Source organism: Hyperolius riggenbachi, chromosome 7, assembly GCF_040937935.1.
Source record: "Hyperolius riggenbachi isolate aHypRig1 chromosome 7, aHypRig1.pri, whole genome shotgun sequence".
NCBI classification, from domain to species: domain Eukaryota; kingdom Metazoa; phylum Chordata; class Amphibia; order Anura; family Hyperoliidae; genus Hyperolius; species Hyperolius riggenbachi.
The window spans coordinates 183,571,670-183,584,699 of record NC_090652.1 but is presented as its reverse complement, the minus strand read 5'-3'; the positions used below and the strand labels follow the sequence as shown (position 1 = coordinate 183,584,699).

The window sequence follows — 13,030 nt, the reverse complement described above, 5'->3', positions numbered from 1 at the left end:
TTGTCAGTAAAATGTATTTTATATTACAAAATGTACCAAAAGCTACTAAATAGCACTGGTGAATGTTTGATTGTATAAAGTTTAATCAATGCTGCAAACATTGGGAAGAAGTTTCACAATTCCTGGGGGGGCTAATAATTTTGGCCTCAACTATAGCTCATGATTTAGAACCCCTAGGAAAGTATAAGTGGGCTAAAAGAGACCAAAAAGCCCTGTTACTAAAGAGCACAACTGAATATAATTGTGTCTCCTTAAAGCAGACGGTATCTGCAGTAATAAGTAAAAGCACGTGCATGGAAATAGGGCACCAGGAAAAAAAGGCCCAGCTGGATAACGAAATGGCGACGGTGGACAACGAAATATTAATAACGATAAACATTGTTGTCAAACTTGGTTAACAATAAATACAGTTTTAAATATAGATAGGAGATAATAGTGAACATTTATTAACATTAAAAATTGTTACATAATTCAACAATACAGCTTAACCTAACCCTACTCTCGTACAGAACCCTCCCCTGGTGGTGGCTAAAACTTACCACTCCGCTGGTGGTGCCTAACCCTCACCACCCCCCAGATGGTGCCTAACTCTAACCACCCCCAGGTGGTGACCACCCCCCCTGGTGGTGCCTAACCCTAACCACCACCCCTGGTGTTGCCTAAAACTAACCGCTCCCTCTGCAAAAACACCCTTTTACATATAGAAATGATAATATCTTTGATAATGTAAAATCTGTACATACAAACAAAATAATATGACAAAAACTATAACGTTGCAAGCTTCTAAAATGATAACATACTTCAAAAACTGTAATGTTCTAATTTTGTTAACAATATTTATCGGGCACCCTTTTTTTTGCTTTTCTCGCTGTATTAATGAGAATTGCATTAGAGTCTATGGCAGTGCACTTTTCGTCTACCCTCAGCTGGCACCCTTTTTTCCTGCTCCCGTAAAAGCTACCTGGTAATTTTTTTCAGGGACACAAACTAAGATGAACCTATTGAAAACAAAAAGTAAAGTATTTCCCTATCCCCATTTGAATTTTAGTAGGTTACGTCTTTATTAGTTCTGATCGATAGGGATTTATATACTTAAAACAGAAACATACTGACAAACAACAATTAAACCTTGTACCTGTTTATTTTATCCAAATGTTCTGCAAGAATGAAAGGCTTAGCTTCACCTGGCGTATCCTGGTTTTAAAATACAATAATGGTAGAGTCAAGTCAATGAATAAATACTATGTATGTGTATATATGTATATATGTATGTATATATATATATATATATATATATATATATATATATATATATTGTATATTATATCTCATTTTTATTAGACAGGCAAATATTTTCTCGAAGTGACACATTGGTTAAAAACTGTACAATATATGCACACACACATGCAATGTATGTTTTTTACCAAGAGTATATGCACTATACATTTTTACCTCTTATGTTGCAGTCTCTCACAATAGGTATTCTAAATCTACCAACTGAAACCCTTACAACAAGTTTTGGACTAATCAATCTCCTAATGGGGGATTCTCAGAATCAGGGCTGCTCAAATCCGATCCGGGAGACATCTGGATAGTAGCTATCCGGATATCTCCCAGTAAACCTGTGCAGGGGGGGGGGTCAATCTTACCTGTGTGACGTCTTCTTAGGTCTGTCCCTCGGCGCCTCCCACGATGCGCTCCATGTGCGTCACGTGATTACAAACATTCCTCCTTTAACCCGGAAGGAGGAAGTGTTAGTAATCACGTGACCGCCGCTTGGAGCGCATCGTGGGAGGCGCCGAGGGACAGACCTAAGAAGACATCAGACAGGTAAGATTGATCCCTCCCTCCCGCCCCCCATAGCTACTATCCGGATGTCTCCCAGATAGTCTACAGGCACTTGATTGTGGTGTCCAATAAAACTAAAGAAAAAAAACAAACCAACCTTCTGACAAGGTAAGACTGTTTTTTTTTTTTGCCAGCCATTTTTCTGACACATCGGTGAGGCACCTCCTCACTATCAGTATAGTTCCATTCCCCTTTATAGGGGCTATGCCTGCAGACTATTGATTCCAGTTGACCCTTTTTTGGAGTGCGACTCAAGTCCAGAAGAGGAATCTCCATCCGAGTGGAGATGGATCTCTCCCACATGCTCTCAACAAGTGGTTCCCTAATTGCTACCCGGGTTTGTAAGTAGTAATTCTTGGTACCGTATATACTCGAATACAAGCCGACCTTGTGTATAAGTCGACTCCAATAGACAACCCTCTTAAGGTGGAATTTTTTATTGACTTACATATAAGTCTACCCTGCATACAGTATTGCAGCCATTTTCCCCTCCTGTCCCTTAAGTGCAGCCAATACCTCCTCCAGGGCCCAAAGTGCTGCAATTATTCACGCCCTTTTATCCAGCCCGGTATTTCCCTATGCCCCTTTTCTTGCTAATTGCTGTAGCCAGGACTTTCAGACCTGTATTTCTTGGCATTTCCTTTCCTCAAAGTATCACTCACCACTGGGTACATTGCTACAAATGGGAATGTCACTATTAGTACACACATTACTCAGTGTGCTCAGTGTTGCCCGTGACTTGTGTCGACCCCTATACTAAGTGAATCAGACCTACATTTCTAGACTTATACTCGAGTATATACAGTACTTATAATCCCGTTGGTGTTTAATACTACTCTATTGGTGCTCCTGGTTGCTCTCTGTCTTTTTCTCTTTCTTGTCACAGGAGTTCTATGCAGATCTCATCATACCAGTCGCCCCACATCTTTTATTTTCAAAGGCATTCTTGAAATACCAGTGACACCTTCCAACTGTCAGAATAGTGTGCATGTGAATGGGAAGGCATTTTTTGTAATATTTTTATTAAAGAGGAACCTCTCAGCGATCTCCAGTGCCTGGGACGAACCATTTTTACTCCTGGCAGAGTAACAGTTTTTTTTTCTTTATTCCAGCAGTTGTAACCGTTATACAGTGAAGGCTGTAACCACCTTTTTTTTTAACTGACTGATGTCATCAAAAGGTGTCCAATGCATGTGTGGAGAGAGGTGCAGTTAGAGAACTAGCTGAAATAGAAGGGCATTTTGTCTGTATACACAAACAAAATTGAATGGTTGTTGTAAAGCAGTTTTATGCTCTGTACACACCATACAATTTTCTGACAGATTTACCTCCCAGATCATTCTTTTTCCAACTTATCCAATCTGAATTTCGATCGATTTTCAGAGGGATTTCCATAGAAGTGAACAAAAATCGATCGAAATTCAGACAGAACATGTTGGAAAAAAATTTATCTGGCAGATAAATCTGCCAGTGAATTGTATGGTGTGTACCTAGCATTAGTAAAGTAATTGCACCAGGGTAAATGAATGGAAAAAGGGTGGTTTATTGTGATGAATAGAGAAGAAAGCAGATCACCTGTTAACAAGCCGCCTTCACCATCTATCTATATATATATATATAAAATCGTGTGTGTGTTAGACTAATTAGACTGCGGCTGCGCGCCCGTGCTCGCTCCTGTGTGCGTCATCGGGAGCTTACTGCAAAGGCGCAGTACAAGAAAACTTCGTACTGCGCCTGCACAGTAAGATCACGATGACGCACGCGGGAGTGAGCACTATTCGTTTTCTTAGACAAATATCAGACCAGGACCGGCGGCAGGGAACGGAGCATCGTAGGAGGACTGTGCGGGACATTACAGCTGCAGGGGGCCGATAGAAGCCCCAGGTAAGTGTCTGTTTTCATTGTCAAGGTCTGGTCACAGGGATATCTGCAGATGAGCAGGCTCTCTTTCATATCTGTGTGCTCCCATCCAAGGTGGTCAGACAGAAACCCTCACTCTCTGCAATGCAGCCAAATTAACTTATCTCAGCTGTAATTATTCCCCCCTACCACCTTCCCAGTCATCAGAATCCCCTGAATACCCCTCCGACCTGCAGAGTAGTGGGGCAGCGGAGACCTCTTTCCGGGCACGCTACTCTGCAATATATAGGAGAGAGATAGGAGCTGCACACATGTGGATGGGGGGGGGGCAGTGCATGCAAGACACCTATTTATTAAGGGGCCCATACACCTAACGATTTTCCCGCCGATATACAGCCGATTCGATCATTGTGATCGAATCTGCTGTGAAATCGTAGCACAAACGCTGACCGAACGATTGATTTCCATCCGAAATCGATTGTTCCCGTCGATCCGTCCATGCAGAAGATTTCGCTCGATCGCCGGCAGGTCGGGAGTGCGTCGATAGCGGCGTTCGAATGTCTGACGACCGGCGCAATACAGTGGAAATACATTACCTGCCCCGCCGGCGCATATCCCCGCTGTCACCGCTGCTCCTTCTCCGCTGGGCTCCGAGTCCGACAGGCTTCACTTCTTCCTGTCCCGACAAGAAGTTTAAACAGTAGAGCGCCCTCTACTGTTTAAACTTCCCCAGACAGAAAGTGGAGTTGGAGCCCTGGAGCCGAGCGCGGAGAAGAAGACAGCGGAGACCGGGGGACTCGCGCCGGCTGGATCAGGTAATGTATGCAGGGGGGGGGGGGAGGGGGGTGCGGCAGCGGACGCTTCACAGATGGTGAATCGATTTCATGCTGAAATCGATTCACAATATTTTAGCAGTAAAGGCAGCCATACGATCCCTCTCTGATCAGATTCGATCAGAGAGGGATCTATCTGCTGGTCAATCTGATGGCAAATCGACCAGTGTATGGCCACCTTTAGCATGCGCAGGCAGGAAAGGGGACCAGCGTATTAAAGTTACGACTGTGTGTGTGCGTGCGTGTGTGTGTGTACACATATACACATATACATACACACACACACACACACACACACACACACACACACACACACACACACACCAACCAACCAACCACCCTACACTTCAGAAACCACAACAGCAATTCACTGCTCTCATTACACTGCATACACACACACACATCACAAGTCTCCAACTACTGTACTCCATGACAAACTCCAACAGAGAGTACACTACACTACAAAACACACACTCACACCCTGACCTCACAAGCACCACACACTCAATACACCACACAATATACACACCAGAAATGTTGAAGGCTGCAGCTAGTACACTGGGCTTGATTCACAAAGCGGTGCTAACAGTTAGCACGCTGGAGAAAAGCCCTTTATCATGCCTAAACTCAGTTTAGGCGTGATAAGTTTAGGCATGATAAGTTTAGGCGTGATAAGTTTAAGCACCAACTGGGTTAGCGCCGCAGTGCACAGCTGATCAAAAGTTTTGCACTAGCAAAGTCTGGTGCACTTCGCATAGAGTTTAATGGCGCTGCTTTGCGTGTGGGACTTTGCGCGCGATCTATACTTATCTAAACGTATCACGCCTAAACTGGCTTTTCACCAGCGTGGTGCAATGGTTATCATGCCTAACGTCTCTAACTGGGTTAGCACCGCTTTGTGAATCGAGCCCACTTTCTCACTTGTTGGATGTGCAGTGCATTGGTAGCATGAGGAGGGAGACGTACACAGGCACATGCAGGCTGATGAGCTGATTGCTCTCTCAGCCCTGATATAGTTCAGCACTTCCAAAGAGGAGGGGGGTAGGGAGGGGGACTGCTATAGGACACTCTTCCGTCTTTCAGTTCTGGTTTCCTGGCGCCTGACTGCACTTCAGAGCTCAGCTCTGCCACATCTCTCCAGCTCGTGCTGTCTCATTCTCTGCCGCGCGAGGGCTTGTCCTGCAGAGTTGACGAGCAAGCCTGGCTTTTTTTTTTTTTAAACAACTGTCAGACCCAGAAGGCTGTGCGTCCTGGGTTAATTAATATTCAGCCGCAGATGTGCATCTTTGGGTGGGCGGGGCTACTGTTTTAAAGTCACAATAACATTTTATATTTGCCTTTTTCTTCCTGGAAAGACCAGGCTTTCCCTTACAAAGTGTATGTGGGCTATGCACTGGCAGTGGGTTATTAAGGAGGTTACAGTTCCTCTTTAAGGGTTTCCAATAATACCAGCAGTTAAATATACATGGAGTATCAACATTTTTCACATAGAGCCTGTTATGTGAAAAATGTTGATACTCCATGTATATGTAACTGCTGGTAACAGGCTCTTTCCAGGTAGTTATTTTTGAAACAATTAGCTACTGTATGCGACACTACACAGAAAGTAAAAAAAAAAAAAAATGACATTACATTCATTCACGGACAAGCATATGTGTACATATGCATTTTAACTTTTACAGTTTTTGCCATAGTGCCCCTTTAACATCTACTATTATCTTTCAACAGACAATTATGGAAATAATGAAAACACAAGGAAATATACACATTTTAAAAAAGGAATTTTAAAAGTTAACCACTTGAGGACCGTGGGCTTTACCCCCCTTAAAGTGGACCCAAATTAAAAATACAAGATTTCAGAAATACAATCTATTTTCTAAATTATAATAATAAATAGCAGTTTTTTTCAGCTGCATGATGACAAATATAAAATATTTTACATTTATTGGAGGAACCCCTCCCTTCCTTTCAAATTGCCGGGACAAAATCCGGCAAAATGGTGAAGTAGGTGGTGTCCGGCAATGGAGGAATTGCTAATGGCTGCCCCCAGTATAATCCTAGTTATGAAAAGAGAAGGGGGGAAAGCATGCACTGAAATGCTCATAGGCTTGAAGGAGTGTTTATTTATCTTTGTATGTGTGAGAGTGGTGCAACTAAATATTTTTAAATGTTTGGTTTGGGTCCGCTTTAAGGACCAGGCACTTTTTTTTCTCCATTCAGACCACTGCAGCTTTCACGGTTTATTGCTCGCTCATACATCCTACCACCTAAATGAATTTTGGCTCCTTTTCTTGTCACTAATAAAGCTTTCTGTTGGTGCTATTTGATTGCTGCTGCGATTTTTACTTTTTATTATATTCAAAAAAAAAAAGACATGAATTTTGTCAAAAAAATGATTTTTTTAACTTTTTGTGCTGACATTTTTCAAATAAAGTAAAATTTCTGTATACATGCAGCACGAAAAATGTGGACAAACATGTTTTTGATAAAAAAAACCCCATTCAGCCTATATTTATTGGTTTGGGTAAAAGTTATAGCGTTTACAAACTATGGTGCAAAAAGTGAATTTTCACATTTTAAAGCATCTCTGACTTTTCTGACCCCCTGTCATGTTTCATGAGGGGCTAAAATTCCAGGATAGTATAAATACCCCCCAAATGACCCCATTTTGGAAAGAAGACATCCCAAAGTATTCACTGAGAGGCATAGTGAGTTCATAGAAGATATTTTTTGTCACAAGTTAGCGGAAAATGACACTTTGCGACAAAAAAAAAATGAAATCTGCAACGGACTCACCATGCCCCTCTCTGAATACCTTGAAGTGTCTACTTTCCAAAATGGGGTCATTTGTGAAGTGTGTTTACTGTCCTGGCATTTTGGGGGGTGCTAAATTGTAAGCACCCCTGTAAAGCCTAAAGGTGCTCATTGGACTTTGGACCCCTTAGCGCAGTTAGGCTGCAAAAAAGTGCCACACATGTGGTATCGCCGTACTCGGGAGAAGTAGTACAATGTGTTTTAGGGTGTATTTTTACACATACCTATGCTGGGTGGGAGAAATATCTCTGTAAATGACAATTTTTTTATTTTTTTTACACACAATTGTCCATTTACAGAGATCGTTCTCCCACTCAGCATGGGTATGTGTAAAAATACACCCCAAAACACATTATACTACTTCTCCTGAGTACGGCGATACCACATGTGTGGCACTTTTTTGCACCCTAAGTGCGCTAAGGGGCCCAAAGTCCAATGAGTACATTTAGGATTTCACAGGTCATTTTGCGACATTTGGTTTCAAGACTACTCCTCACGGTTTAGGGCCCCTAAAATGCCAGAGCAGTATAGGAACCCCACAAATGACCCCATTTTAGAAAGAAGACACCCCAAGGTATTCCGTTAGGAGTATGGTGAGTTCATAGAAGATTTTATTTTTGTCACAAGTTAGCGGAAATTGATTTATATTGGTTTTTTTTTCACAAAGTGTCACTTTCCAATAACTTGTGACAAAAAATAAAATCTTCTATGAACTCACCATACTCCTAACAGAATATCTTGGGGTGTCTTCTTTCTAAAATGGGGTCATTTGTGGGGTTCCTATACTGCCCTGGCATTTTAGGGGCCCTAAACCGTGAGGAGTAGTCTGGAAACCAAATGCCGCAAAATGACCTGTGAAATCCTAAAGGTACTCATTGGACTCTGGGCCCCTTAGCACAGTTAGGGTGCAAAAAAGTGCCACACATGTGGTATCGCCGTACTCGGGAGAAGTAGTATAATGTGTTTTGGGGTGTATTTTTACACATACCCATGCTGGGTGGGAGAAATATCTCTGTAAATGGACAATTGTGTGTAAAAAAATCAAAAGATTGTCATTTACAGAGGTATTTCTCCCACCCAGCATGGGTATATGTAAAAATACATCTCAAAATACATTATACCACTTCTCCTGAGTACGGCAATACCACATGTGTGGCACTTTTTTGCACCCTAACTGCGCTAAGGGAGGGGCCCAGAGTCCAATGAGTACCTTTAGGCTTTACAGGGGTGCTCAAAATTTAGCACCCCGCCCACTTGCCAGGACAGTTAACAAACCCCACAAATGACCCCATTTTGGAAAGAATACACAACAAGGTATTCCATGAGGGGAATGGTGAGGTCATTGAAAATTTTATTTTTTGTCACAAGTTAACGGAAAATGACACTTTGTAAAAAAAAAAAAAAAAAAAATTCTGCTAACTTGTGACAAAAACTAAAATCTTCTATGAACTCACCATGCACCTCACAGAATACTTTAGGGTGTCCTCTTTCCAAAATCAGAATCAGAATCAGATTTATTTCGCTAAGTGTGACGGATGCCGCACTCAGAATTATTTTTGGTACACATTGGCATTGGACATAGCACATTACATTACATTACATAGAATGGGAAACAGTCATATTGCAAAAAGTAAAAACACAGACAGTCTAGAAACAAGCGTGCCGATGTAGGGGCCTATATATCATTTGGCAGAAGTGCGAGGTGACCGTGACGCTATGCTCTGAGGGCATGCTGAGTGGGCATGCACTAGTTAAGAAGGAGCACAGCTTGGGGGAAAAAGGAGTTCCTGTGCCTGGAAGTTTTAATTGGACTAGTTCTGTAGCGGCGGCCTGAGTGCATGTGGTAGAAGAAGCGACTGCCGGGGTGGCGGGGGTCTTGTGCAATCCTGTTTGCCCTGGTTCGTAGCCTAGATACATGAAGGAGGTCCAGTGGTGGCAGCGGAGTCCCGATGATTCTTTCCGCTGCTTTAATCACCCTCTGTAATTTGTATTTGTCGCTTGCGGTGGCACCAGCATACCATACGATGATAGAGGAGCAGAGGATAGATTCAATAGTGGCTGTGTAGAAGCTTTTCATCAGCTCTTGGGGCATACCGAACTTCTTCAGCTGTCTCAAGAAGAACAGCCTTTGCTGGGCTTTCTTTTGGCATTTGGTGGTGTTTTCTTCCCACCTCAAATCTTTGGTGATGGTTGTGCCCAAGAACCGAACGTTGGTTACTCTGGCCACCTCAGTGCCTTCAATGATAACTGGATTGAGAGGGGGAGGGCGCTTCCTGAAGTCCACAATCAGCTCCACCGTCTTAGCAGCGTTTAGGACAAGCTTGTTGCTCATACACCAATTGCAGATACGCTCAATCTCGCTACGGTAGGCGCGTTCGTCTTCTCCGCTGATCAGGCCGAGGATAGTGGTGTCATCCGCAAATTTAACGACCTTAACGCAGTCTGAGGTTGAGACGCAGCAGTTCGTGTACAGGGAAAACAGGATCGGGGACAGTACACACCCTTGGGGAGCACCGGTGTTAGTGGTTCTCTCCTGGGAGGAGCAGCTGCCGAGTCTTACTAGTTGCTTCCTGTTGGTGAGGAAATTCTTGATCCACCCGCAGAGTGTGTGGTCGACTCCAAGTTGCACTAGGTTGTCGTACAGGATGTTTGGACAGATAGTATTAAAGGCGGAGCTGAAGACCAGGAAGAGGATTCTGACGTAGGTGTCAGGCCTGTCTAGATGTTCCAGGATGAAGGCCAGGCTAATGTTGATGGCATCCTCTGTGGATCTGTTGGCTCTATATGCAAATTGAAGTGGGTCCAGGAGAGCATCAGTGGCCCCTTTCAGATGGGTGAGGACCAGTATTTCAAAGATCTTCATGACGGTTGAAGTTAGGGCAACAGGTCTATAGTTGTTTATGTCCGTGATGCCCATTTTTTGGGGGACTGGTATGATGATAGACTTTTTGAGGCAGGTGGGAACTATTCCCTCCTTCAGCGATTTCTGGAATATGTGGGTGAGGACAGGGGCCAGCTGGCTGGCACAGGTTCTCAAACAGGAGGAGGACACCCTGTCTGGGCCAGAGGCCTTCCTGGGGTTAGACTTTTGGAGGTGCCTTAGTACATCAGCCTCCTGGATTTCCACCGGCTCTGATAGACCATGATCCATTCTTGGAGGGGCTGCGGGAGGAGCACTAGGAGTGACCACCTTGCCCTGAGGGTGATAAGGTTGGTGCTCGAACCTGCAGTAGAACTCGTTGAGTTTTTCGGCCAGTTCGAGGCTTGGGGGCGCATGTTGAGGTGGCTGTTTAAGATTCGTGGCTGCTCTGAGGCCTTTCCAGACCTCCCGTGAATTGTTGGACCTGAGGCTGAGGCCCAGCTTGTTGGAGTAGTCCCTCTTAGCGGCGCTGAGCTCTCGTTTAAGGGTGTATCTAGCTGCCTTGAATTCCTCAGGAGTGCCGGACTTGTGTGCTGCTTCCTTGATTTTGTGGAGCCGGCGTAGCTTGCTGTTGAACCAGGGCTTATCGTTAGGGTAGACTTTAAAGGACTTTTTGGGGATGCACAACTCCTCACAGAAGCTGATATAGGAGATGACGTTCTCAGTCCATTGCTCTAGGCAGGGTGCCTCCAGGGCTGCCCAGTCGGTACAATCGAAGCAGGCCTGTAGCTGCAGCTTAGCATCATCGGTCCATTTCCTTACAGTCCTGAGGACCGGTTTGGATGTCTCGAGGTGCCTTCTGTAGGATGGTATTAGGTGGATTAGGCAGTGGTCAGAGTTGCCTAGGGCAGCTAGTCGAGTGGGTTTGTATGCATCCTTGAGGACAGTGTAGCAGTGGTCCAGGGTATTTTGGTTTCTGGTGGGGCAAGTGATGTGTTGCTTGAAGCGAGGCATCTCTTGGCGGAGGTTCGCACTGCTGAAGTCCCCACATATGATGAAGAGGGAATCCGGGAGGGACGTCTCCCATGCTGAGATGGTGTCGCTGAGAGTACGCAGAGCACCTTTGGTGTTGGCATCAGGAGGTATGTATACTCCGACAAGAACGTAGGAGGAGAACTCTCTTGGTGAGTACTGGGGCCTGCAGTTGATGAGTAAGAACTCGACGTCCGGAGAGCAGCATTTGCCCAGGATAGTCGTGTTTGAGCACCAAGCGTCCTTGATGTAGAGGCAGATGCCTCCACTTTTCTGTTTGCCAGAGAGAGCGCTGTCCCGGTCCGCACGGAAGAGGTTGAAACCTGGAAGTAGAAGAGAGTTGTCCGGGATGATGTCATGCAGCCAGGTCTCCGTGAAGCACAGGACTGGGGTTTTTACACCGATAGAGTGTTTGCTGCCGAGTAGTATGAGCAGTTCGTCTATCTTGTTAGGGAGGGAGCGAACGTTCGCCAGGAGGATAGCTGGAATGGGTGAACGCAGGCCTTTCCTCTTAAGTCTCACTTGCACACCTGCCCTACAGCCTCTGGGGCGGCGTTTCCTGTCCTTGCTTATGAGGAGCTCAATGTGGGCCCAGACATCATCAAACAGGGGGGCATGAGTCCCAGCCCTGCAGGCCTCCCAGCGCAAGAGCTCTGCTCTGGAGTAGGTGATGGTGCGCCTGGTTGTTCGGGTGCGCATGGTACCGAGGTGGCAGCTTGTTTTGGCACAATGTGTACGAAGCGCCAGGGGGTTATCGCAGGGGCGCTGAGCAGCACACGCCGTAGGTGAAGGCGGGTGGGCCGTGCAGTAGGCAGATTGTGCATGCAGCAGTGCATACTACCGCCAGGCCAACAGTGTACTGCAGAGGGAGCAGGGCCAGCAGGAGAGCAGTTCAGGTGGGAAGCGAGAGGACCCAAGCTGAGGAAAGGAGGGCAGGCAGAGTTGTAGGCCAGAGAGGGAGACCACCAGTGCGGGGTGCAGACTACTGGGCTAATTAGGGTGAAGCTGGCCAGGCAGTGAGCAGTGGATGGGAGAGCAGTAATGCAGCCAGGCAGTGAAGCAGTGGATGGGAGAGCAAAGAGCAGGGGTAGCATCTGTTGCTTACCAGGCAGGCATGGCTCCACGAGATGCAGGCTCCGTGATGTTAGATGCAGGCTCAGGGATTGTAAGCAGCATGCAGAGGGTGTCTGCAACCGGTTCCTGGTGCTGGCTGTGTCAGCTGTATTTGGGAAGCAGGCTGAAGTCCACCGTCGCTGGAGCAGCAGATCGGGCGCAGAGACCCTCTGGTAGGGTTGGACGCCAGGAGCCACCTGGGTGGCCATGCAGCAGGGCTCAGTCACTCCCGAGGCGGCATCAGCAGAGACTCGTCCGACGGGGATGGAGCTGTCGTCAGCTCACCGGCAGCGGAAGACTCCCTCCTTCCAGTGGCAGATGGTGGCCGAGCAGCGAACCTCAGGCGGATCCCCAGTGAGGCAGGCGGGGTCCCGCAGGAAGACCGGGTGATCTGGCCCTTCCAGAGGAGCAGTCGAGGCTGTGCAGAGGTGGGTGAGGGCTGGTGCTCCTGAAAAGCGCACTGAGCACAAGGACTGTGGCGGCAGAGCGGCAGATGGCGGCCGAGCGGCGGAACTCCGGGGCTGCGGCGGAAGAGGCCATACCGGTGGCGAAGGGGAGCGGAGACTTCACCCGGTGATGTGGGGCTAGGGGCCGTGTGGATGGCCGAGAAATGCTGGAGGTACTCTGGCTGAGCAGGAGCAGCTGTGATCGCGGAAGCGGGATCCCCAGT

General features: G+C 46.2%; 1 protein-coding gene across 4 annotated transcripts in view; it reads right to left on the bottom strand.

Moving 5' to 3' along the window:
• Window positions 1-13,030, bottom strand: part of HIBCH (3-hydroxyisobutyryl-CoA hydrolase) — a 1,291,623-nt gene that overhangs the window by 278,415 nt on the left and 1,000,178 nt on the right. For all 4 annotated transcript variants that reach the window (XM_068244938.1, XM_068244939.1, XM_068244937.1 and 1 more), the window contains one exon: window positions 1,136-1,194. In XM_068244938.1, the coding sequence (XP_068101039.1) occupies window positions 1,136-1,194 (59 nt within the window). The remainder of the gene's footprint in view (window positions 1-1,135; window positions 1,195-13,030) is intronic.